Here is a 23557-nt window from a genome sequence, read left to right on the forward strand (position 1 = left end):
ATCTAATAATTACAGCAGCTATGGGGGTTCTCAGGTAATGCTCTCTTTTTACCAACCTCTAGCTTTAATTTTTTTTCCCTTTTTACCTTTATCTCAACCTCCCAAGTGCTGAAAGAAACTCTTCTCTTAGTAGTTTGACTAAATGACCACCTTTTTACTTCCATTGAATTGTTTGCTGCATTTTTTAGAGAGGTGGTAGTTATGGTGCATATAGTGGATACTCTTCCCGCTCTGGCAGTGCTGGGTAAGTGTCTCTTAATATGTTATCACAAATTAGTGTCGTTAATGTCCTCATTTTAATTCAGAATGAAGATAATATGAAGAAACATCATGAGAGGAACCAATTCTTGCTTATATTATTAATTTTGAGCTCTGGATTTTTCTGATATTCCAATTTGGTATTGGATCAAGGATTGGTGGGTTGACCTTAACTAAAAACATTACTAAAAAATATAAAAAATGTCTAAATTAACAAAAAAATATATATGTTAGAAGACTTAGATATATAAATCTTGTTAAATACAATTATCAAAATGTAATTCAAAATTAATGTAAAAATGAACTCCTAGGAGCACAGTAAGTCATTGAAATTTGATGCCTTCACCTACTACATCACTACTATTCTTAATAAGAGCAGTTCTTTTTTTCCTTGAGTAAATATTTCCTTCTGGTGCTTTTGACCATCTATCTATAATGTGTTAGTAGTCTACTACCTGTTCTATGCTTCTCTATTTGTTCCCTGATTAGTAGCTTGTTTTACCAGGTTATCTGGTCCAAAGCCTGTTTCCCATGGGAAACATCATGGTTACTAGTATCCCCAATGAATTAGGTCCAACAGGTAGACTGCTCCCTTTGCCTTATCTTTTGGATTGCAACAATTGGCTTTAAAATTTCGTATATAACTCGATTCATTTCTGATCGTTTTCCTGTCTTTTACCTACCAACCCCACCTATATTAGACTTCTAATGCACCTGATTTTTTAACCTTTGTTGCCTTTCCATCCTATTAAAACAGCTGAGGTCTGAGAAGTCTGGAGCCAACCTATATGAAGCCTCAAGCCTAAACCAGAAGCCAGATGAACAGAGTTTGAGATCTTATGGCCTACATGGAACATAATCCACCATTTGATTTTTTATGTACCTTTAGTGTTTAACCAAATAACATATGCTTTGTCATGGACATGCGTTCTGTTTGAAGCATTTGTATGAACTTCAGAATCTTATGACTTCTTGTACTTTTGAACCCCAGTGTCTCAATAGTAAGTTTTGAGTAGCTTGCCAATAACGTAGAAGTGATATTGATCCTAAAATGATTGGGGAAGTATTTGAGTGTTTTGCTTGATAGAAACCTTTTAAGCATTCTTTCTGAATCATTTGTGATAACACTAAACATTTGTCCTCTCATTACCTCTTTTGTTTGAATCATAATTTTGTCTTTAAACTTTTATTTGTTCGAGGGCATTGGTCTTCTATGCATGAAATATGGAAGACTTTGAGTAAAACTACTTTCTCTAACTTCAGGAGTCCAAGTCCTTTGTAAGATCTTTGAAAAGGATGTGTTTTAGGAACCATTATAAATTCACAAGGGATGGGCAATTGACCTTGTATGCATGAAATGCAGGAGACTTTTGGGTAAAACTATTTGACTTAAATTTGTGAATCCATGTCCTTTATAAGTTTTTTGAAAAAGAATGTGTTTTAGGAATTATTATAAATTCACAAGGGATGGGTTTCACTGATTTGCCATTTACAATTTTTGCATGCTTCAAATCAGTGTTGATGTCTGCAAGCTCATCTATGTTCAGGTTGACATTGAAGGCTTTCAAGGGAATTTCAATTATATCTTGAATATTTAATGAAGAAACTATCTGGAAGGTAGGAAATTATTCATGCCTTGCTATTGCTTCTGGCTTGTATGCAAACTATGCCATTTTGCTTGATTTGATGATGTTGAGAATGGTAAATATGCAAGTTTTGGCAAGGTATAGTTACAACGTTCTAATTCTGCATGCATTATATGCAGAATAAATTTTTATCTTGTCATCTTTATCTTTTGTCCCATGTCATTTATGTGCATGCATAGAATCTTGTATGATGTATTTTTGCTTTTTGCATGCATTTGTGTTTTTGAATCTAAAGATTAGTCATATGCCTAGAAACTATGAAAATATTTAGCTTCTACTTAATTGCATGATTTGTAGACATACTAAGTAGAGGTGAATTTTTTTATGTTATCCACCCACAAATTATATATTGAAACTATGGTAATTGCAATGTTCTACTACTTAGTTGCTGCATTTTGTTTTTGCACTCATACATATGTCAGTTGAATTGAGGTCGATGCTTTTCTAGTGTCATGAAATCTCATCAAGCATCACAACAAACGTGTTTCAAGATTTCTACCGCTAAGTTACTATGTTTTTTTTATTGCTTATGTACTATTTTCAGTTGGATTGAGATGATGCTATCGTAAAGTTTGTAATAAAATCTCATCAAGAATCTTTGTTGTGTAGTTTTAACGTTTTAATCCAAACAGATTACATGTATACTCTTGTTCACATATCAAATCTTGGAACCAGATAACTATCAATTTTCTTTCGCATTTTGTTTTTTAAGCACATAATGTCACTTCACTAGATTTGTTGTGGTTTCACAATTGTACTGACATATTCATTCAAGGAGCTTGCAACGATTCTAATTAGATTCTCAATATGTTATGATATGTGTTATGAGAAGATGGCATTGACTTTCTGGTTGGCTTGACGTGGTTCTGACCCAGTGCATATGGTTGTCTAAGGTTAGGTTTTTAATCTTGTACCGTACTGGTGTATCGAGCTTTGCTCGGTATGGTGCGACGTACCGAGTGATACGTCGAAAATAGGCATAAAATCCTCAAAAAATACTTGAAAAATAGAAAAAAAAGTTAGGATAGGGTTTTTAAGTTAGAAATAAATATACATTTTGTATAGTTTTAGCAAACCTATGTAAATTAGGTAATAATAGTGCCACATATCTTTTTCGGGCTTTGAGTAGTATCCTTGTGCAAGGTTCGCAATTTTGATCCGTTTCGGATCGTTCTTCCGTTAATATTGAATTATTTACAGAAATTATTAGATTATTTTGTATACAACTTAAACTTTAAGATTCAAATGAATTAAGTAATCATATGTGTAAATATACCTGATTCTACCATCAAAACGGATAACGAGCCTCCACGGGTAGTAGATTGGGGTTCTCAATCTTATGTATCTGTATATCAATATGATATGTTTGTCGGACCCAATCCTGAAATTGATTCTAGGACAGTGTATTGATACATCGTATGTCATTGGTGAATCAATGTGGTGATGGTCGTAGGTTGATCGTCGTGAATTACATGTGTTTGAGGCAACTCCTGAGGTATGTATTGGTGAATGTCAAAACTTACTACTTTCATTACTGATTTGTTGCTCCGTATCATACCTCTTGATTAAAAAATTCTTTCTCTTAATTCGCTTAAATTAGTCTCCTAAATTTGATCCAATTCATAAATCGTTATTTTGTTGAGTTTAGGAGAGTAAAAATGTGAGAATAAGAGAGAGATTGTGAGTAAAAATGAGTTTAAGAGACTGTGAGAGTGAAATGGATTGAAAGAGGGGGGAGAAAAGGGTTTAAATTAACCGTTTAAAAATTGATATAAATCGATAACAGTTGAAATTTCAACCATTATCACCCGGTACAGTCTCGTATTGCCCGATACAGGGTTAAATACCTGATACCACCCGGTACCGGGCGATCCGCGCGTCGGTCTGCTTGCGGATCGGTACGTACCACACGCACCGGAGAGTATGGTACGATATTCAAATCCTTGGTCCAAGGTGCCTTCGAGGTGGAAGCGTTGAGCACTCGAGATGACACCTACATGAAGACTAAGATCGGGAGAAGTTTTTCGACCTGGTCCCTTCGATGCTCATGCTAGTAACCCGAGGAAGGTGAGTGCGGTGATGAGCAGTAAAAAGTGATCTCGTTCGGCGGCGTGGTTGCAGGATCGTTAGGGGATTGGCTCCGGGTGTTGGCAAGGTCAAATCTGCAGGGGTCATGCAAATACATAGGCCCCTTCCCTTCTCTTGAGTTGATTATAAGGCACTTTCTATTCTACGATCCCTCGGAGCGAAGGGTTAGGTAGGTAGTAAGGGCCCTCTATCTTTCAGTTGTGGTGTGTGACTCCCGCAAAGCGAATGAAGGGAAGCTCGAAGAGCTTTCTTCGCCAGCGACTTTTGTATTGACGACATATTCCTATGTGCTCCAACTTCTTGGGCCCCCCACTCGAGATGAGATGACGAGTCACCTTTGGAAAGAGTCATGACGCTTTGGTGACAAGGTAATCGAGGTGTCGGTTTATGGATGGATTTTGTGGTAATCTCTTCCTCTTGTAAACTGAATGAATATCAACATGTCATGACCATGATGATTAGGTCGACAACTAACCTATACTTGAAGTAACCCTCACTAAACTATAGGCTAAGGCTAGGCTTCTTGACTTCTAGCTTCTATAGTGAGTGGCCTTGTAGCTTTGGTCTAGTTGTAGGAAGTATTTTATTGAATTGAACACATCAAACAAAGGCGATCAATCAGTAGTTGCCCTTCTCTGGCTTGGGAAAAGCATCAAACTCTAGAAGCTAAGGGCCTTTTTTTAACCTTTGGACATGTTTGTTATCACATGGGTTGAAGAATGACAGGAATTGGTTCTATAATCGGAATTGGACTCGATGATGCCATTTGACAAATGCTCTTAAATGGATTTATTGGTGCTGCACTTTGATTCTTGGCGGGAAGGAGTTATGATAGAATACGTTTTGCTTATCTCAACATATTGGGAGGGAGGGGGTATCAATCCCAATGCTCCTTCTTTGGCTTGGAAAAAGCATCGAACTCTAGAAGCTAAGGGCCCTTTTTTAACCTTTGGACATTGTTTGTTATCACATGGGTTGAAGAATGACAAGAATTGGTTCTAAAATCAGAATTATACTCAACGATGCCATTTGACAAATGCTCTCAAATGGATTTATTGGTGTTGCACTTTAATTCTTGGTGGGAAGGAGTTGTGATAGAATATGTTTTCCGTATCTCGACAAATTGGGAGGGAGGGGGTATCAATCCCAATGCCAAAACTATTTACCTTGTTCAATAGTTTTTCAATGGCTTCTCTTGCATTGCTTAGAATGAGTGGTTTTGTTATGGAACTATTAGTATTTTTTGGAAGAATTATTAGTCCAAAATACCTTTTAATGCTAAAAATGCTTATTACTTTAGTAATGGTAATTGGAATAATTATAACTCTTATTTCTTTTTTATCTATGTTATGTCAGATGTTTTATGGATATAAGTTATTCAATGTTCCAAACTAGAATTTTGGGGTAAGATAGTTAATTGATAGCCTAAGTTTTTAGAAAGCATCAAAATAGAGGATATCAGCAAAGCTACCTGTGTTGATCATGACCCTCTTAACTCGGCGATGATCATCCTCACAAAGATCATTAAGGCATCATCATGATTCGAGTCGAAGTACTTTGCCTCTTCCATTTTGAAGGTTATTTTTGGGTCGCTTTCCATCCTCGGGCGTATTTCAATGGTAGTTTGGGCATAAGCCTTATGGGTCGAGGAGTTATCTCTCCCTTAGATAGGTCCACCGATGATGACATCATTTTGCCTCTCTACCTTGAGGTTGGGGTGAAGGTTCTTGATGCTTTCGAATAAATCGCCCGAAGTGTCCTTGACGTATGAGCTCTTCAATTTGCTCCTTCAAGTCACGACAATTTCAGTGTTGTGATCGTGATCTCAATGGAATCAGTAGTATCTCTTTTCATCAATGGGGTCTTTATTAGGTGAGAGTCCCTTAAGAGCCCTTTTCTTTTATCTGCAAGAAAACTTCAATTCTAACCATATTTAAGAGGGGTTAACTCGTACCTTGGGCGAGGTAGCTCAGGTCATTTATTTCTCCTATGTCAAGGTGACCTTGCGATCGAGGCTAGCTATGGTCGCTCTTGCTTCAGCGTCTTGCGTGTTTCTTTACCCTTGCTCGAGACCATTGCCTCAACGACAATGTACTGATTGGCCCTTTGGAGTGCCTCGGGTACAATCAATAATAATCTCTCTATTAGTGACCAAAAGAGGCGGGGGGCCCTAAGCCCCATCATAAAGTTTATATTATGAGTGATGGATGGGCATCTGCTACATCTCGGACCTGATTTATGAACTGAGCGATGAAGACTGTGAGTTGCCGAGGTTTGACTATTGTATTTGAAGGCCGAGGGCGTACGCTCTCGAGGAAGTGTATCTTGAACTTCCTTGCTAGCTGAGCGAAAGATTATATGGAAAGTGGCTTCAGGTGAGCATACTATTATTGTGCCCGACATCTTAATGTGGTCAGGAAGGTGCGACACATTAAGTCGTCCGAGGTGTTATATAGAGAGAGACATCTGGGCACGAAAAGCTGCAATGTGCTTCATCGGATCAGCATTTTTGTCGAACACCTCCAAGGATACGAGATAGAAGCTTACGGGCATTGGTTTTTCCTTGATTTTTTTGGGTGAGCGACAATCGACTCGAGGTGGGGTTGACTAGTGCTTCCCCTTTTGATTATTGGAGCTTTCGTTGCATCTCCTTCAAACGTTGGTCCATCTATTGTAGTTGGACCCATAGGGAGTTCTTCGTCAAGTCCGTTGATTGGGCCTTGGATTCTGGTGGGGCAGACTGAGGGTGGTGTGGTTTGTTGAATTTCATGGTTAGGAGCCGAAGTGCCCCCTTGGTCCGCGATCCGATAGGCCTCGAGCGTTCTCGGGATGTTGGCACCGCGTTGGGTCGGGGAATCTTTATGGGTGCTAGTGGTGGTTAAGCCGGGGACTGCGGTTGAGTTGGTGGTATCACCTGTTGGGCCAACTAGGACAATAACAGAGAGACAACCGGTATCATTGTCGTTAACATCTGCACTTGTTGAGTGAGGTTTAATAACACTTCGGTGGGGATCAATAATTGGTTTGGGGTCGTCCCCTGGGGTGAGAGACTCGGGTCGTTGAATCGACGTCATTATCTCATCGGTGTTTGCGTCGAGGTGGATGTCCTAATGTGTGGAAAGGGTGCTTGCTCGAGGGTTCATTGAGAGGATCAACGGGTGGGTGTTCTTACAACATCAAGCCCTCCTAGCGCCAAAAATATTATGGGAAGATGTCATTGACGTCTTGGTTAGCCTGATGTGGTTCTAACCCACGTGCGTTTGGTTGTTCGAGGTGCCTCCGAGGTGAAAATGTCGAGCTCCCGAGATGCCACTTGAACAAAGACCAAGGTCTGGAAAGGTTTCTCGAACTAGTCTTTCTGATACCCACGTTAGTAACCCGAGGATGGTGAGTGGTAATGAGTAGTAAAAAACAATCTCCCTATTAATTGTGCTAAATGTGAGTTTTTGTATCTGGCGGTAGAGGGGCAGAATATTTTGTGGGGGAGGCAAATCTTGATCGCCTCTAACAGCCTACCTTTGTCCTTTTGTTCATGTAGGCGTCAAGGGAGGAGGCAGCCCGCATGCCTGCTTTGGACTCACGTCTATGTGAGCAGACGAAGGAGAGGCAAGTTTTGTTTATGCGGTTGACACGATTGCCACACATGCGGGCATGTGTTAGATGATCATTGGCCTCAATATTCGCCCCTATCAATATGCATCTCAATGATAAATGACACTTTAGATTTACTCAATATTCAATATGCGAAGGCTTTTTTGCTAGTGGAGGCAACTCTTGATTGCCTCTAATAGCCTTTCCTTTTAGTACTCGTTGAGGGTCATAACAAGAAGACTTGGTTGCACCAATCACGTTCTAAAATTTAAACCAGTGATAGTAATCCTTTTTCTTTATATGGCTGCTAATGCCGTTTGAGTTGAGGTTGTTTTGTGACTGATTTTAGCTAAAAAATATCTATCAGCATCTGGTTGGCTGATGTGGCTGATGACCGATGTAACTGCAGAGAGTCATTTGCTTGTGTCCCTTGTATTTAAATCTTTCATTTCTATTGATCGGTATTATGTTTGCGTTTAATTTATTTTCTGGGCGAGTCTTATCAGCGTCTCAGATTGCAGGTTTAATATGCTATTCCTGCTCATTCCATATATCTGATGTGGGGTGAGAGCAAGAAAAGGTTCAGTAAAACATCATTATTAAGCATTGATATTTGATGTAGTAGCTGGCATTTTCTGTATATATTTCTGAATTTGATTTCTTTTTCTGTTTCCCTATAAAGATTGTTATATGGCAGTGAAGATGTTTACATTGGTGCATGGTATCCTGTCTATTATGCTCATTTTTTTTTCTTATTTCACGTTAATAGCATGAATCAGTTTTTGAGATCTAATCAAACCTTAGTAGCTGCGTTTTGGGGACTCTTCATATCTTACAATCCAATCCGATGATGCGAGAACTGATGTATAAGTTATAACTATTATTGCTCCCTCACAGAGGTTACAGTAATTGTCATGCTGGATTCTTGCCCTGGTGTGAGCTTCAGTAATAGGTTAACGATCTGTATCGGTATGCAGGGGTTCCACGGTGATGAGGTAGTTAAATGTTTGCTTTGTCGCATCAACATATGTTTTATTATGCAAGTGAGTGACCAACAGGTGGACGATGCATGGATTGGAATTGTCTTGTTCGAGAACCCCATTGTGTTATGTCATTTGAGGGGGGTTCAAGGGATTAAAATGGTCGACATTTTTCATTACATATCGTGCTTGTCTTGGAACTTTCAAAAATAGCTTTCTATTTTGTGTGTGAGGGAGTGATGTCGTGTTCAAACGGGTTGAATAGAATTGAAACATTATTTTGGTTCGATATGGTGTAGTGTAGTTCGAACTGGAATTGATTCGGAATCATGTGATCGAATCGATTCAAAATTGATTAATTCGGTTTAGTTAACATTTGCACATTTACATGCAAATGTTAGCAATGATGCCGTTGTAGCAAAAATTAATTCGGGATTTTCAAGGTTGAGAGACTGTTAACATTTGCACCATCAACGTGGTCATCGTAGCATGCAAAAAACCAGACGAAATTGTGTTTGAAATAAGTCATATGTTTTGTTGTGGAAGCAAGCGACGAGCAAAGCAGGTTGCAGCGTCGTCGTGCCATCCGAGACCATATCCAGCCTTTTTGCCATTGAAGTGGTTCCAAGGGTTTTCGGCAATTATTGATCCATTTTCACATGCCGCAGTGACTACAGTAAGTGGTGCAAACGATTACCTATCTCGACATAGCTACATCATGTGAGCAAGCAATCTCTATCACGTCCAAAAATTGCTAGTTTCTGAGTTGTTTTCTCGTGCTGCGACGAGCACAGTCAGCAATTAGCCTTGCGTTAAGATCGATTCAGACCAACTCTCCCGATTCGATTCGGGATAATCCACCATCTCGGGATGGAACTAACTTATCGAGAAAGATTAAACGTCTATATGTAATTTAATTTTCACTCCTTTTTATTTGGCAGCGCTTCTCAAATCTTCTGCCGCATTAATATATATATCTGGTCAACCAACAAGATAAATAAACCATGGCTGTCACAAACGGGGGGTAATCAATCAAGTCAATATATCCGACACACCCACAGACACAACACAAACCAGTCTCGAACTTCTACTGCCTGCTGATCTCGAACAATTTCTTCTCACCTCAACCAAATCCGGGTGTTGTTGCGCTACAGAACACCCCCCAACCCATTCGCTTTCCCTTCGTCTTCTTCCTCACGTACTACCACGACGTCATGTCTCTGCGCCATCACCTCCCTCGCCTTTCGTCCGTGGCCGGCGAGATGCTCGATCTGGAGAAGCACTTCGCCTTCTACGGAGCGTATCACAGCAACCCGACCAACGTCCTCATCCACACTCTCTTCGTCTGGCCAATCTTCTACACCTCCCTCCTCCTCTTCCACTTCACCCCGCCGCTCCTCGACCTGCCCTCCTGGCTCGGCGGCGGCGTCCTGGCCGTCGACCTCGGCCTCGCCTTTGCGGTGGCCTTCGGGCTGTTTTATGTGCTCATGGATCGGAGAGCCGGATCCTTGGCCGCGATCCTCTGCGTCCTCTGCTGGGCCGGCAGCGGTTGCCTTGCGAGTCGCCTTGGCTTCTCTCTTGCTTGGAAGGTGATGTTGGTGCAGCTCATCCACTGCTATCTCCTTCTCTTCTACCTGAAGTACATCTGCTGCACTGTCTTTTGTGCTTCTTAATCATCTTCTGTGGAGACTACTCAGATCTTCTTCCCAGTGACCTTTGAATTGCAAATTACAATCCAAAACAAAAGGCATACTGATGTCACCTCCCACGGAGCTGAAATCTGCATCATAAACATACTATGTTCAGCTCCTTATGAGATCTCACAGTTATGGAAGCTTCACCAGCCTATAAACTTTCGATGAACCTAATGATCTTGTTTCCTCCTCTGTTAGAGTACCAGCAGAAATATGGAATCAATGTCAATTCAGATATTTAGGATCAGAGTTTTGTTTCCAACTTTCTCCTGGTGCTGGCTCTCATAAGAACTACATGTTTTCCCTCTTCAAAGTACACAAGTCTTTGTCCTTAAACAAGCTTGGAAATTGTTTCTTCATACAATAGGAAGAGGAAATTGTTATAGCAGATTCTATAGATGGTTTGCATGGATACCTGACATTTTTTTCTGATAGAGACCAATGTTCTAATGTTTCTGACACTCTAAAAGTTGGCAATCAGGCAAATTTTGGTTTTCATGATTTGACGATCTTCCTTTGTTGCTTATTATGCCATATAGTGCTTTTTATCTGCTCATGTCCCAGTCCAAACATCTATAACTCTAACCGTACATATTAATTTGTAGTCACTGCATCAGCATTTCCTCTCAAAGGGAAGACAGAAAATCTCTATTCACAATGTTAAATATTACCATCAGTCATACTCAAGTAGCCTTTTTGGATGTGTATTGCTAGCAGTATCATTCACATGTCTTGACATAGTTGTTTCTATAAAATTACGAGTACCACACCTTCTTTTCATGAGATATCCTCGATCTAAATATATAAAAATAAGTAAAAATGGCATACTACCAAATAAAACAAATCAATCAATAACTGGAAAAGAAACAAAAACAAAACTCTGTTAGATGCATGACAAAAAAAGTTGTCTTTCTTGGTTGGTGCACCAATAAAAATAAATGTTATCTATAAGAGATGAAATGTTGTAACAGCAACATCAATTATAATAAGAAAAACGCAATATACAAAACCTCCAATGTGTATTTCTTTTGGCTGCATTATGCAAGAGTTTCACTGTTTCTTTGCTTTCTACAGTTTGTTCTGAAACAAATTCTTTGTACAAACATTTATGACTTAATTATAGGAGAAAGATACAAAACCCCTAAAATCTCGGTGTTATCTCTTTATTTAATTTAACACATACGCTAGGAGTAGTTTACTCACCATGACACATTGCAGTAACCTAAATGTCATGAATAGGTACTTCATTCAAATTATAGCAGGTTAAAATTAACCAGGAGCATAATAAATTACAAAGCAATCTTCAGCATTTTATTGTAAATATATAAAGAGAAATATGCACCTCAGTATTAGATTTTAGTGTGCAAGGATGATTTTACTCCGCACGAACAAAAACTATAAGAAATATTGATTTTGCTGCTATAGATGAAGAGTGCTGATGTATTTTAGAAGGTATAATATTTGTTTCTTGTTTGATTGAGCTTATGGTCAGGGCCAATCTCTCCTCCAGGTTGTTCTGGTTGCACAATTATTTTTCTGGACTGGGCAATTTTTAGGCCACGGGCTTTTCGAGGTACTCCCACTAAAATTATGGTGTTCTCTGGAATTTCCTATTTTTGAAGCCATATGGTTGTTCATCAGACAAAACTAATCCATATTCTTACAACTCTGGCAGAAGAGAGCTCCAGCTCTTCTTGATAACCTCGTGCAGGCCTTACTGACTGCTCCATTCTTTGTCTTGCTAGAGGTAATCATTTAGAGTCAGTAGTTTGTGAAGATTTATTTCCTAGAGTTGGATTTACATTGTTGCAGAAATGCAGGTGATGAAAAATCTGTGTGGTTATGAACCATACCCTGGTTTCCATGCTGGTGTCAATGCAAAGATTGAGGGTGCTCGCAAAGAATGGCAAACAAGCAAGGAGAAGAAGACATCGTAAAAATAGGCACTCGGAAATAGCTGAAAGAATGCTAGTCCAAATTTGCTACTCTTGTAAATCACATGTTCTACTTTTCATGTTGAGTTTGTACACTTATTAATCTAGAATAAGAATGCTGTTGGGAGTGTAGGGGAGTGTCGGACAAACTGATGAACAGCCAAATATCAGTAAAAAGTTGTTGACAGTTTCATGATTTTTTGTGCCTAATAGTTGTATATATGCTACAAAGCTGAGAGGTTGCAGATTTGGTGATGATAGAAATAAGCGGCACAAGTAAGATTCAAATTCAGTCCTTAAAAAAATCATTAAGCTGCAGCATAAGAATTTAAAGAGAGTCAAGCCCTGCCTCACCTTTTCTTAAGAACCATTTGTCTGGTTCCAGCTTCTGAAACCTTTAGTTCTCACTGCTTGTCTCTGCTACTAGCTCCAATTTTGCAAATTGCAGATGCATTTCATGTCCCCCATAATTTGTTCATGCCCCCAATAATGTCCATCAAATGGCAACACCTACATTGCCAGCAGTTGGTAAATTATGCTGTCACACGATTTCCTCCCAATGCTACTCTACATGGCTGCTTGTAGAAAATGAAAAAGGAATTGTTTCTCCCTTAATATAAAATCTCCATAGCCATGAAAGTAGTATCAATCAAGCAGCTTCCTTCATCCTTAAACCAGGTTTACCCTGTGACAAAAATTGCATGAGCTCTTTACTATCAGTATCAAACAGAGTACAGCCAGCCTCCTTGCTAACTCCTCTGTCATGCATCAACTTCCTCACCTTCTCCACTCCACCCCACTCTCCTCTTGAAGCATAAATATTGGAAAGCAACACAAAGTCCCCACTTGCATCATTCCTCATCCTCAGCAACTGTTCATTAGCTCGCTCAGCCAATTTGACATCGCCATGGATTCGACAAGCTCCAAGCAGTGCCCTCCACACAATTGGGTTTGGTTCAATCTTCATACTATCTATAAATTCAAATGCTTCTTTCAGAAGTCCTGCACGCCCAAGCATGTCCACCATACAACCATAATGCTTGATATTTGGTTCAATCCCATACTCATTCTGCATCAGGCAAAAGTATCTCTTTCCCTGTTCGACCATCCCTCCATGACTGCAAGCAACCAAGACGCCGACGAAAGTGATCTCATCCGGTCTCAATTTCTTCTTAAGCATGTCTTCAAATAAATATAACGAGTCTTCAAAGTGACCATGGATTGCTAATCCTCCAACAATCGAGTTCCATGTTGATAGGTCCTTCTCCCTCAACCCCCGGAAAACCTCCATTGCTCCTTGAATGCTCCCACACTTTGCATACATGTCTATCAATGCATTGCCAAGACATGTAGAAAGCCCATTTCTAGAGCACATCTCCATCAGGGAGACATGTATCCTCTTGCCGATATCCAGAACTCCAGCATCAGCGCATGCAGAAAGCAAGCTCAGCATCGTAACCTCATCAGCCTGCTCCCCTGCAACATGCATCTGTTCAAAAACCTCCATCGCTTGATCATGCTCCCCGCATTGCACATATCCAGCGATCATCGCATTCCATGACACAACATCCTTTTCGGGAACCCGATCGAACAACTCCCGTGCCATTGCCATCTCCCCTCGTTTCGCACATGCAGTGATCATGACATTCCAAGAGATCAAATCCTTGGACGGCATATCGTCGAACAACTGACGTGCGATGGTCAGCTCACCTCTTCTTGCGCAGCCTGCAATCAACGCGGACCACGCAACGACGTCCCGTCTGGCAGACCCATCGAAGAGTGAATCAGCAACTGCCAAGTCGCCGCAATTCGCGTGCATGTTAATGAGTGCGTTCCTGACAAAGGAATCTGATTCCAGACCAAATTTTGTGATCTTGGCATGGAATTGTGAACCCAACGCGGATTCGGAGAGCTTGGTGCAAGCGCGGAGGAGGAAGGGGAAGGTGAGTTTGTCAGGCCGTGTGCCGGCTCTCTCCATGCGCGCGAACAGGGAAATGGCGTCCGAGGGCGTGGAGGTGTGGGCAGCGCCGCGGATGACGGTGTTCCACATGAAGAGGTCCGGGCGGGGGATTCGGTCGAACAGTTGGAGGGCGTAAGGCACGGCGCCCGCGACCGATACGGCCGAGGAGAATAGCAGTTCCCGAAGGGCGGAGGCGTCGGAGAGGAAGCCAGTGACGACCATAAGGGCGTGCATCTGCCTCAGGGAGCGGATGGTGCGGCAGCGCCGCCATACCGCCGGTTGGTGCCGCTTGTTGCCTGACTTCCGTATCATGAAGGGCGACGAGGTAAAGCGAAACGATCAGTGCGCCCGCGCCGGACAGGGGGATGCCCTATCCATAGTTTGATCATCCAATTCATAAATCCTCTAATCTTAACCGTCCATTTATCTTTGGCCCTCTTTTAAGCCACTGATATCGAGTTTGCATTATTATATGAACAATTTCTCCATAAAACCTCACACTAATGTATTTTTATTTATTGAATGGCCTTTTCTCTGTTGAAAATTTATTCAGTACACCATTATTTATAAATTCCATTTTTATCTTCTTATTCTAATTATTTTAAAAAAAAATTCAGAATCGATTCGATATAAATTCCATTAATTTTTCATTTGGTTTAGTATCACAGCTTAAAGCTCCATCCAAATTAAGATTCAATAAATAACATAGAATTTACTATTCACTATTCTTTTATTATTGATAATCTCTTTAAAAATAATAAGGTATTTATTTTAATATCTATAGCTACTATTTTATCTTTTTTTTCCTATAACCTCTTATTTTCATTCGACATTCCTCGTAACTTCTTGGACACTTCTCAACTCATTATTAATGACATTAACGATAACTTCTCGAACGTTATTGTCACTCGAAGCTACTTATCTCTGTTGATATTATCCTTTGACGAAAATGAAAAAAAATAGAAAGACAAGAGGAGAAAAAAAAAATCACATTGTACTAAAAAATTAAAAATAAAATTATAAAAAATTATAAAAAAAGTTAATTAATGCAGAAGAAAAACCTGGTCAAGACTTTCTTTAACCATGTTAAGTGCATAAGCGTATGCACAACATAAAACAATGGAAATAAGGGGGAGGACCGGCCACAGTCAATTGGCATAGTGGCCCAAAGCAACCTCACACAGAGCTTTCATCGCCGCTTTCTTCATGATCTTGCCGTACGTACCTCTTCCCAACCTCATCGCCTTGTCCATCTCCATGGCATCACCTCCACCTCTCTTCAGTCTCTTCAACAACGCCCTCAAGATCCTCTCGTCCCCTCCCACAGCTTCTGATACGCTCTGCACAGCCATGGACACCGCCGGAATCCGCCGTCCGCATCTCCTCGTCAGCCTCTCAGACTCATAAACGCCGGAATAAGCAGGCCAAAACGATGCTCTCAGGAAACCTTTTGCCTTCCCCTTCATCGTCCATCTACTCATCCCCTCTTCCAGTCTCACTGCAACTCCGTCTAAGTCGGTCCCACTCTTCATGACCATCTCCAGCTCCCTCATCTCCTGCCTGAAGCCGACAGACTCCTCCAATCTGCACCTCTCGCAGCTGCACTCGAATCCCCATCCCTTCGCCATCGCCCTTCGGTCGTCGAGCGGCAAGAGCACGTCGAAATAAGGGAATGTGATCTCCTCGCCGGCCTTTACGTCGCGGGACGCGTGAACGACCACCCGGTCGCCAACGTGCAGCCTCCTCGCGTTCGGGCTGCAAGAATGGTTCACAAAGGATGGCAGTATCCATAGCCCCACTCCGATGCAGTTGCTGTGCTTTCCGTGGATCCCTGCGGAGAATCCCTCTTCTCGTAGGCAATTGACGTCCAAGACCTTCAATATTCTACCCACGTCTGGGTTTTTGCTCTTGAGAACGAAGAGCTCCTCGGCTGCCTCTGGCTTGAACAGGTCTATGTCAGGAACGTCGAGCTCGCCTTGCCCGGTCCCTGCGGATAGTTGGTAGATCAAGCAAAGTGTTCTGCTGCATTTTTCAGCGACATCGAGAATCTTGTCGACGAAGTCCTTCCACATCACCATTCGAGCACTCTCGCCATGCCGGTCGCCGGATTCTGGCAGTATCCCTCTTCCAACCACTACTGCCCTTGTCACAACCAGTGGCGTACCCGCCTCCACATTCTTGGTGGCAAAAAGCCCTCTTCCGCCGTTGGTGGATCTCCGGATCTCGACGGGGCCGATGTATTCTGCCAGATCCGGGCATTTCTCGCTGAATCCGTTCAAGATCCAGTCGGAGAGGTCGAAGCTCCCGGTCCTCGACTGTGCCTCCAGCTTCCGGCACCGGTACGAGAGCCCCCGAACCACGTCGGCGGCACCGCCGGAAGGCTGGCTTGCGAGCGCCAACTTGAGGCACTCGGACGCCGACGAGTAACGGTCGAGGTCAAGCAAGACTTTGGCTTTGCAGAGGAGGGACTTGAGGTGAGCCGGGTCGAGGTCGAGCGCGTCGTCGCAGTCCTCGAGTGCGCCGGGGAGGTCGCGGGAGCGGAAACGGCCCTCGGCGCGGTTGGAGAGGGCGAGGCAGAGGGTCTTATGGAGGGAATCGGATGCGGCGCCATTGCCGGCCGCGAGGAGGTGGCTGCGGCAGAGGGAGATAAAGCGGGAGTAGAGGTTGATGTATTCATTCCAGTCCTCCCGGAGGAGGAGCTCCGTGGCCCTAGATCGCAGCTGCTGCAGGTGCTCTTCGATGCTCACCTTCATGTTTGTGTTCGATCGTCGAAGTGACGGAAGAGGCAAGGAATGGCGATGGCTTTTTGAAACGGGACGATGTAACGGTCGAATTCATGCGTGTCCTAATTTTGCTGGGCTTCATTACTTTTCCTTGTAACGGCTACGTTTGACGTGTTCAAATCATAGCTTATCATTGCAATTTATGGCGGATATGCTTTAAGATCGGTGCAAATAAATTGTGTGGATTTTAAGATGGAGGCAATTTCTTGAGCGAGCCAAATCACGAGCTTGAGTCGATTATGATTCATATGTTGACTTGATTTTGACTCGTATGCTTTATATAGTTATCTTTTCGAGTTCTAATAATAATAATAATAATAATAATAATCGAAGAAGCGGGCCCATCTCATTGCGTGTAATTTCGAGGGAGTTTTCTCCGCCTTTGCTTCGTCGTTCGTCCCGACGCCGAAACCAGTAGATAACATAACGAGGGTGAGGCTGAGAATTAGGGCTCTCATGGTCGTCTCTCTTATCTGTTTCTCCATCTCATAAATACATATATGGTTAGTTTTCGTTTCCTGCCCCTCTTCTCGTATTGGTTCGAAGGCGTGGTGAAGAGCGCGACGACCCGACACATACGGAAGACATGATCACCACGGCAGCCGCTTCCTCTTCGTCTGCGATGGCGATTGCGGTGCCCCACCGCGGACGCCTGTGGAGGCTCTCTCTCTCCCCGCCGCCCGACAGTATCGGCGTCAGGTCTCGCCCCCACCACCTCCTTTTTCCCTCGTTCTTGGTTGCTTGAGATTGTTTATTTCCTGGATTCAGTTCGCAAAATTGGTGTGAGAATCTGTTCCATCTTCAATAAGCCCTCTTTCTGCGAGTTGTTCCTATTTGTGAATCCCGTTCTTGTCAAGACTGGATTTATGTTGCGGTTGGCCTTATGTTCTTTGTTTGGTATCCCTCGTAGCGTTTAATATAATAATCTCTGTTATTCTTATTATTTACTTGATAACAGTATTGACTTCTGTTACTTCGGCAATGACATGATGTATTAACCTAGAGCAGCGAATTAGTTGCATGATGATGTTTGAAACTCCATGATAGGCAGCTGTTTTCATTCTATTCTGCTCACGTTCTATCCGTAAGAAATTTCAGGAGGAAGCTTCAAACTGTGGTCAAGGCATCAGCACGAGTTGAAAGATACTCAAAGAGCGACATAATTGTCTCACCGTCTATTCTCTCTGCTAATTTTGCTAAGCTGGGTGAGCAGGTTTACATCCAACTCTGATCTGAGGAAAACAAATAGTTATACCTGGCATTTCCTTAAGTTCATGATTTCATTGGCGTTCATGGACATTTTGTTTCGAAGCTCTCACTAAGGCAGGTAGTCTGCTATGGCTAAGAAATACTAGCGTATTCATCTACTTGATCAAATTAGATAACTAAATCATGGTTTAAAATGTTGCACTTGGAGTCTTTTTGGTCGATTTAGCTATTTGTCAGGTTCAAATGTCAGAATTTAGCTTAGTCCGGGGTTTCTTAAGAACATTAGAGACTTTTAAGAATTGATTGGAACACGTCTCATAAAAAAATTCCTTCAAGCGCATGGCTTATACCTTAGTGTTCAACTTAACGCAAGCACTAGACTATTGGGAGCTAATTTTTCACGCACCCAATGTAGGAACTTAATGGTCATTTACATTATATTTGTTTCAGCTTGAGATTCCTTAGTCACAACATACTTTGGGGTTCTTTGAGAGATGCTTTTTACCTGCTAATTTGAAATAGGAGGTCAATCAAATCGTTCTAATATTGTTTTTGTATGTTTTGACTAACCAATTTTCAATCGTTAATGTCTCAAGATTTTTTCTTATATGAAACTGAAATTTGTCAGGCTAGATAGTTTTGTTCTCACTCTATAGGGAAAATCATCTCGATAGATGAGTTTGTGGCCATTGACCCAATAGATCAGAAATTTGCTTCTACATCTACATCTTTTTCTGTTGCTGATGCTTCTGCTAATAATTATTCTTGTTTTATCATAGAAAAATTCATTTCTGAATTTGTGGCATGATGTTGAAAAATTTTGATGACAACATGGTTGAAGAAGAGCTTGCTTTGGGGAAATTAATGATCAGTTTTATGCATATAGGTTAAAGCTGTTGAAGTGGCCGGATGTGATTGGATTCATGTTGATGTGATGGATGGACGCTTTGTGCCAAATATCACCATAGGACCTCTTGTTGTTGATGCCTTGCGCCCAGTGACTAATCTCCCATTGGATGTGCATTTGGTATTTTTTTTCCCAGCTTTAAAATATCAAAGTTCTGGCTTTAAATTTATAAACATGCACATATTTATAAAATTTTGATTTCCCCAATAATTACACATTTGTTTCTATTGAGTCATATTTAATTTATTTATTGTGGTATCCCAATTTCAGATGATTGTGGAACCTGAGCAGCGAGTTCCAGACTTTATCAAGGCAGGTGCTGACATTGTCAGTGTTCATTGCGAACAATCATCTACTATTCATTTGCATCGGACAGTTAATCAGGTAATTTGTAGAATCAAATATTCTCTCTCAGTTACAGTGAAATGGTAACATGTGGTCCATGCCTGCAATAGTCCATACACTTTTTATTCAACATACAAGTTTAAGATATGCAAATTTCATCCTGTTGCAAATAACTTTTTATGCACCCTTAATCTATCTCATTATATGAAATTGACTTATTTAGGAGAATAGTCTGCTGGACAATTATATTTTTGAATCATATATACTAATTAAATCTCCATTTTGAAGTTTGAGTTCTGGCATCTATAGATCAATGCTTCCATTATAGAGTGGAGGTTACAAAGTTGCTCTTAGACAAAGTATCATCTCTATTAGAACCCTTTTCCTGAACAAATAAGTCATGTGATTGGCTTAAATGTGTAAAACCTTTTGTTATGTTTTGACATCTTGATTCTATTTGTCTTCTGCACAAATTTATTGTTGTGCATTGTCATATGGCTTGAGTGCTTTCTGGTGAAACTGATAAAGGTATATAGGGAAGCACCACTGATCGTGGTTTTACATGTCATACCTTTTGAGTTGTGGTCCCTTTCTGTTTCCATGGAAGGAAAGTAGTTAGCAAACATCTTATTCATGTCATGGTGTGATGATAATTTCTGCAATTGCTTTTTTGGAGCTAACTTCCCCAGAAAACTTGCCAGAAAACTGCTTACTCCAATTGAAAACTTTTGTATTTTTTTCTTTGTGGTTACATCGGAGATTGCATTTTTAAGTCACTGAAATAGTTCCGTAAGAAAATTAACTGATCGTCTACTTGAAATTCTTTAAATATGACACTGTTTTCTTTTTAAAGTAAAGATTATTGGTTTCCCTTCAAGAATAGGTATATTATTGTTAGTTACATTCTACACTGTACTATTATTGCCTAGTAAGATAAGGTTCAGTTCTAGACTTTGGGACTTGACAGTGGCATGACCTCATGTAGGAGTACGGTGTTTTTTTCTTCAGAAAACGTACCAGAATATTAAATTTTGGAGCATGTTTCCTCATGTGGTTGTTATAGTTATTTCATTTCTCTGTGTGAATTGTACTGGGTGACAGTTTGGAAGTTGTACACTGGAGACTGGACAAATATGCACTTTAACCCTCGATTTTTTCAGGTTAAGAGTCTTGGAGCAAAAGCTGGCGTTGTTTTAAACCCTGCAACCCCATTAAGTGCCATAGAGTATGTGCTAGATGGTAAGACTTTTCTCTGAGAATTTACATCAGACTTTTCTCAATATTCAGTTTGGTTGTTATAATTATCTCATATAAGTTGTGCCATCTTTAATATCTCTGAATTGGTTTTGCTTGAGTAGTTGATGTTTCTACATTATTTAACTTTTTCTTGTCGTCTATTTTTAGTTGCTTAGGCTTGCTACAGGATATATTCAGTTTGGTTAAGGATGCATGTGACAGCAAAAAACAGTATTTACAGTTCTATTTTTAAAGAAACAAAGTTAGATACAGTGCTACATATAAATTGTGCCGTCTGTCAATATCATATTATGTCAAACAGTAAATATAACAGAATTAACTATACAGAGTCATGTACATATACTTATTATTTACAGCATTACTGGTTTGTAGGTGTTTAAAGTGATACTCCAGATCAAATATGCAATACTTTTTGGGTGCAAAACAATGAAATTGATGTGGATGTTTAAAGTGCCTGCAGCGTTTTTTTTAAAGAATCCTTCCTTGGAACTTAGTTTATGATTTGACCCAGGGTTCTTATTCTGATGGTATATAATGCAGTCGTTCGCATGGTATGTACCATCAACAAGGGTCCGGAGGCTTGAAATACGAGGATAAGGAAACATAGAAGGGTTGCACACTAGCCTCTTTCCAGACAGAATTTGATCCATGTTGATGAAAAAGGCAATGGGTCTGATGCTGTTGAACAGACATGGTATCTGCTGAGTTGAAACCCACAAAAACACCTAATTTTTCACTTGCAAATACTAGTTGATTCAGGTCCTATTAATATTTGGAATGAGAATGCTGACTTTGGGTCCAATAGCCTTTTTTATGTTGTTGGAATGGAACTAATAAATAAGTGAATGAGCCCAGAAACATGCTACATTGCTTATGTAATATTCTGGGGGTTGGCCCACAAAGTTTGTGTGATTATCCATTTAAATGGGTTTTCAGATTCGTCTTCATATCTAGTGTTATATGGTTTATGATTCATCGTAAGGACTGGCCACTTGAAGTTATTGATTCTGAGATGACATCTAATATCAACTCTAGAAGTACTGAGCAATTTTCCACTTTTCACTTGGGCAGTGGTTGATCTGGTCTTGATCATGTCAGTTAATCCTGGCTTTGGTGGGCAGAGTTTTATTGAAAGTCAGGTGAAGAAAATTTCAGAATTGAGGAGGTTATGTGCTGAAAAGGTACACATGAACAACATATTTTCTTTTTCCAAATCAGCTTTCTGGAAACAATGGGATATGCATTTTATTGTTTTCCCTGACATGCAGGGTGTAAATCCATGGATTGAAGTAGATGGTGGAGTTGGTCCTTCAAACGCATATAAGGTGCCGTTCTCAATTCTTAAACATTAGTTAATTGTTCAAAGATGACTACTTCACGGGATACCTATTTAATTATGACTAAAAACAGAAAACCATCATATTGATTCATCTTTTCTAATAGTTCTGATATTACAACCAACTAGTGCTGTTGCATTTTCTGCTCCATATTCACTGATAAGATTCCTGATCTCATCTAAGTCAAGTAGCAATACGGTTTGAGTTTTATGGTAGAGCAACTAATTTAATTATTTCTGCATTGCAGGTTATCGAAGCTGGTGCCAATGCCATAGTTGCAGGTTCTGCAGTATTTGGTGCTAAAAATTATGCAGAAGGTACGGTCTGTGTACTTTCTTGTTCAGTAACTTAAAACTTTTGTTCTCTCAGAACTATACATTAGGATTACATAGAAGTGAAAGGAACAATGGGAAACTTCAATCTTGAAAGACTCGTGTACCCATTTCATTTAATGAATGATTTTTGGTTTTGCAGCAATAAAAGGCATCAAGACTAGTAAAAGACCTACGGCAGTTGCAGTATAAGGTACAGTTTCATCAACAAGGATTACTTGGTGTTATTAATTGGTGCTCACTCCACTGTAAGTCATTACAGCAGTACACTTGAAGTTGGATACAGTGACATATTCTACCAGTATGGGTTATTTCTATTGCCTATAATAAATACATTTCTTCTTTGTCCAGAACCTTAGTTAGCTGATTTATTTATTTGTTTAAGAAAGAGGGATCATTGATAGGAATTGTAATGAAACAGATATGATTTAAGCATCCTCTGGTGATTCTATTGATAATGAGCAAAATTTTCCTCAACCTTTCAGCCACTCTCATCCTCCTGGCCTCCATCAAGTTAACTGCAGTTTTTTAGATGAAAATGAACTTGTACTCCAATACAAATGGACAGTTCCTTTTTAAGGCAAAGTTTTCAGTGGCATTTATCTTGTAATCGTCTTACTATTGTGTGCTCATTGATTAAGCAGTTCTAAATTCTCTCTTTATCAACTTATGATATTGCTATTTGTTAAAATAATATACATTTTTTGCAGATAACAAACTCAAAACCCTGTTGAGAGCATCAACCTGCAAGGCTTGGAGCTTGTCATTCGCCCCGATTGATCAACGTAGTTCAAAGTTTGTAATTGTGAATTGTGGCATTTACAGGTATCTTTTGGTAACCGACGCAATACGGAAACTATTAGAGTTGGCTTTATGCTTAATACAGCTTTTTGATGCTTCCTGCAGTGTTAATTAATTTATTGTAAATTGCCGTGTGAATAAGGATGTGGGTAAAAATTCCATTCGAAAATCAAGAAATCCAATTGCCTATATGCACCCCTTTGCGTTGGGTTCTAACATTGCTTTATTGCGGTATGCTGATGTTTGGTGTCTCCGTTTCTCTGGGAGGACAACAAATTTCTTTTAACTCGGCATCATTCTTTGTTATATGTTCATGTTTTTGGAAGTAATTTTTTATAGCAGTAGCAAGTAAAACATGCTTGACAGTGTAATTGCAACGGTGTTTTTACAGAGGGCTTCTAATTGCGTTTCTACTGTTTGAAAGCAGATACTTGG

General features: G+C 40.4%; 5 protein-coding genes across 9 annotated transcripts in view; 3 read left to right on the forward strand and 2 right to left on the reverse strand.

The window, feature by feature from the left end:
- The window catches only part of LOC103987488 (KH domain-containing protein At4g18375), a 12123-nt gene extending 3269 nt beyond the window's left edge, over window positions 1–8854 (forward strand). The window contains exons 5-8 of one of the 3 annotated variants that reach the window (XM_065112247.1): window positions 1–34; window positions 189–244; window positions 1806–1875; window positions 8561–8854. The exon at window positions 1–34 is cut by the window's left edge and continues 233 nt beyond it. In XM_065112247.1, coding sequence (XP_064968319.1) covers window positions 1–34; window positions 189–244; window positions 1806–1848 — 133 coding nt within the window. In that variant the 3' untranslated portion in view covers window positions 1849–1875; window positions 8561–8854. Of the gene's footprint in view, window positions 35–188; window positions 245–763; window positions 839–1015; window positions 1286–1805 lie in introns of those variants that run through there. The other 2 variants (XM_009405810.3, XM_065112246.1) reach the window with 2 other exon arrangements.
- Window positions 8855–9557: 703 nt separating this feature from the next.
- On the reverse strand, window positions 9558–14520 carry LOC103987489 (pentatricopeptide repeat-containing protein At5g15300). The gene is made up of 2 exons (XM_065112248.1): window positions 12546–14520; window positions 9558–10343 (listed from the first exon to the last, which is right to left on the reverse strand). Exon 1 carries the CDS (start codon window positions 14461–14463, stop codon window positions 12841–12843), a length of 1623 nt encoding a protein of 540 aa, XP_064968320.1. The 5' UTR covers window positions 14464–14520; the 3' UTR covers window positions 9558–10343; window positions 12546–12840.
- Window positions 9778–12387, forward strand: LOC135614657 (2-hydroxy-palmitic acid dioxygenase MPO1-like). Of its 2 annotated transcripts, none has more exons than XM_065112249.1 (4): window positions 9778–10152; window positions 11768–11830; window positions 11933–12004; window positions 12078–12387. In XM_065112249.1, the coding sequence occupies exons 1-4, from the start codon at window positions 9778–9780 to the stop codon at window positions 12192–12194; spliced, it is 627 nt and encodes a 208-aa protein (XP_064968321.1). In that variant the 3' UTR covers window positions 12195–12387. The 2 variants fall into 2 exon arrangements, with proteins under 2 accessions (XP_064968321.1, XP_064968322.1); XM_065112250.1 differs by having other exon boundaries at window positions 12070–12204.
- Window positions 14521–15049: 529 nt separating the features above from the next.
- LOC135613470 (methyltransferase FGSG_00040-like) lies at window positions 15050–17067 on the reverse strand. Its single transcript, XM_065110500.1, has one exon. It carries the CDS (start codon window positions 16902–16904, stop codon window positions 15300–15302), a length of 1605 nt encoding a protein of 534 aa, XP_064966572.1. The 5' UTR covers window positions 16905–17067; the 3' UTR covers window positions 15050–15299.
- A 276-nt stretch (window positions 17068–17343) lies between these two features.
- On the forward strand, window positions 17344–23311 carry LOC135614659 (ribulose-phosphate 3-epimerase, chloroplastic-like). Of its 2 annotated transcripts, none has more exons than XM_065112253.1 (10): window positions 17344–17633; window positions 18033–18147; window positions 19030–19170; window positions 19321–19434; window positions 20556–20634; window positions 21724–21833; window positions 21921–21977; window positions 22237–22306; window positions 22464–22514; window positions 23032–23311. In XM_065112253.1, the coding sequence occupies exons 1-9, from the start codon at window positions 17521–17523 to the stop codon at window positions 22511–22513; spliced, it is 849 nt and encodes a 282-aa protein (XP_064968325.1). In that variant the 5' UTR covers window positions 17344–17520; the 3' UTR covers window position 22514; window positions 23032–23311. The 2 variants fall into 2 exon arrangements, 1 of the variants encoding a protein (XP_064968325.1); XR_010487627.1 differs by having other exon boundaries at window positions 17351–17633; window positions 22464–22569.
- Window positions 23312–23557: the final 246 nt, after the last annotated feature.

This window comes from Musa acuminata, chromosome BXJ2-6, assembly GCF_036884655.1.
Source record: "Musa acuminata AAA Group cultivar baxijiao chromosome BXJ2-6, Cavendish_Baxijiao_AAA, whole genome shotgun sequence".
NCBI lineage: Eukaryota > Viridiplantae > Streptophyta > Magnoliopsida > Zingiberales > Musaceae > Musa > Musa acuminata.

Bases quoted from the DNA above. Each gene is read 5' to 3' on its own strand.
- LOC135613470 (XM_065110500.1), bottom strand. From the start codon at position 16,904: ATGAAGGTGAGCATCGAAGAGCACCTGCAGCAGCTGCGATCTAGGGCC.
- LOC135614657 (XM_065112249.1), top strand. From the start codon at position 9,778: ATGTCTCTGCGCCATCACCTCCCTCGCCTTTCGTCCGTGGCCGGCGAG. The intron at 10,153-11,767 runs GTGATGTTGGTG...TCTCTCCTCCAG, and splicing joins GCTTCTCTCTTGCTTGGAAG to GTTGTTCTGGTTGCACAATT. The intron at 11,831-11,932 runs GTACTCCCACTA...CAACTCTGGCAG, and splicing joins TAGGCCACGGGCTTTTCGAG to AAGAGAGCTCCAGCTCTTCT.
- LOC103987489 (XM_065112248.1), bottom strand. From the start codon at position 14,463: ATGATACGGAAGTCAGGCAACAAGCGGCACCAACCGGCGGTATGGCGG.
- LOC135614659 (XM_065112253.1), top strand. From the start codon at position 17,521: ATGATCACCACGGCAGCCGCTTCCTCTTCGTCTGCGATGGCGATTGCG. The intron at 19,171-19,320 runs GTATTTTTTTTC...TCCCAATTTCAG, and splicing joins TCCCATTGGATGTGCATTTG to ATGATTGTGGAACCTGAGCA. The intron at 21,978-22,236 runs GTGCCGTTCTCA...TCTGCATTGCAG, and splicing joins GTCCTTCAAACGCATATAAG to GTTATCGAAGCTGGTGCCAA.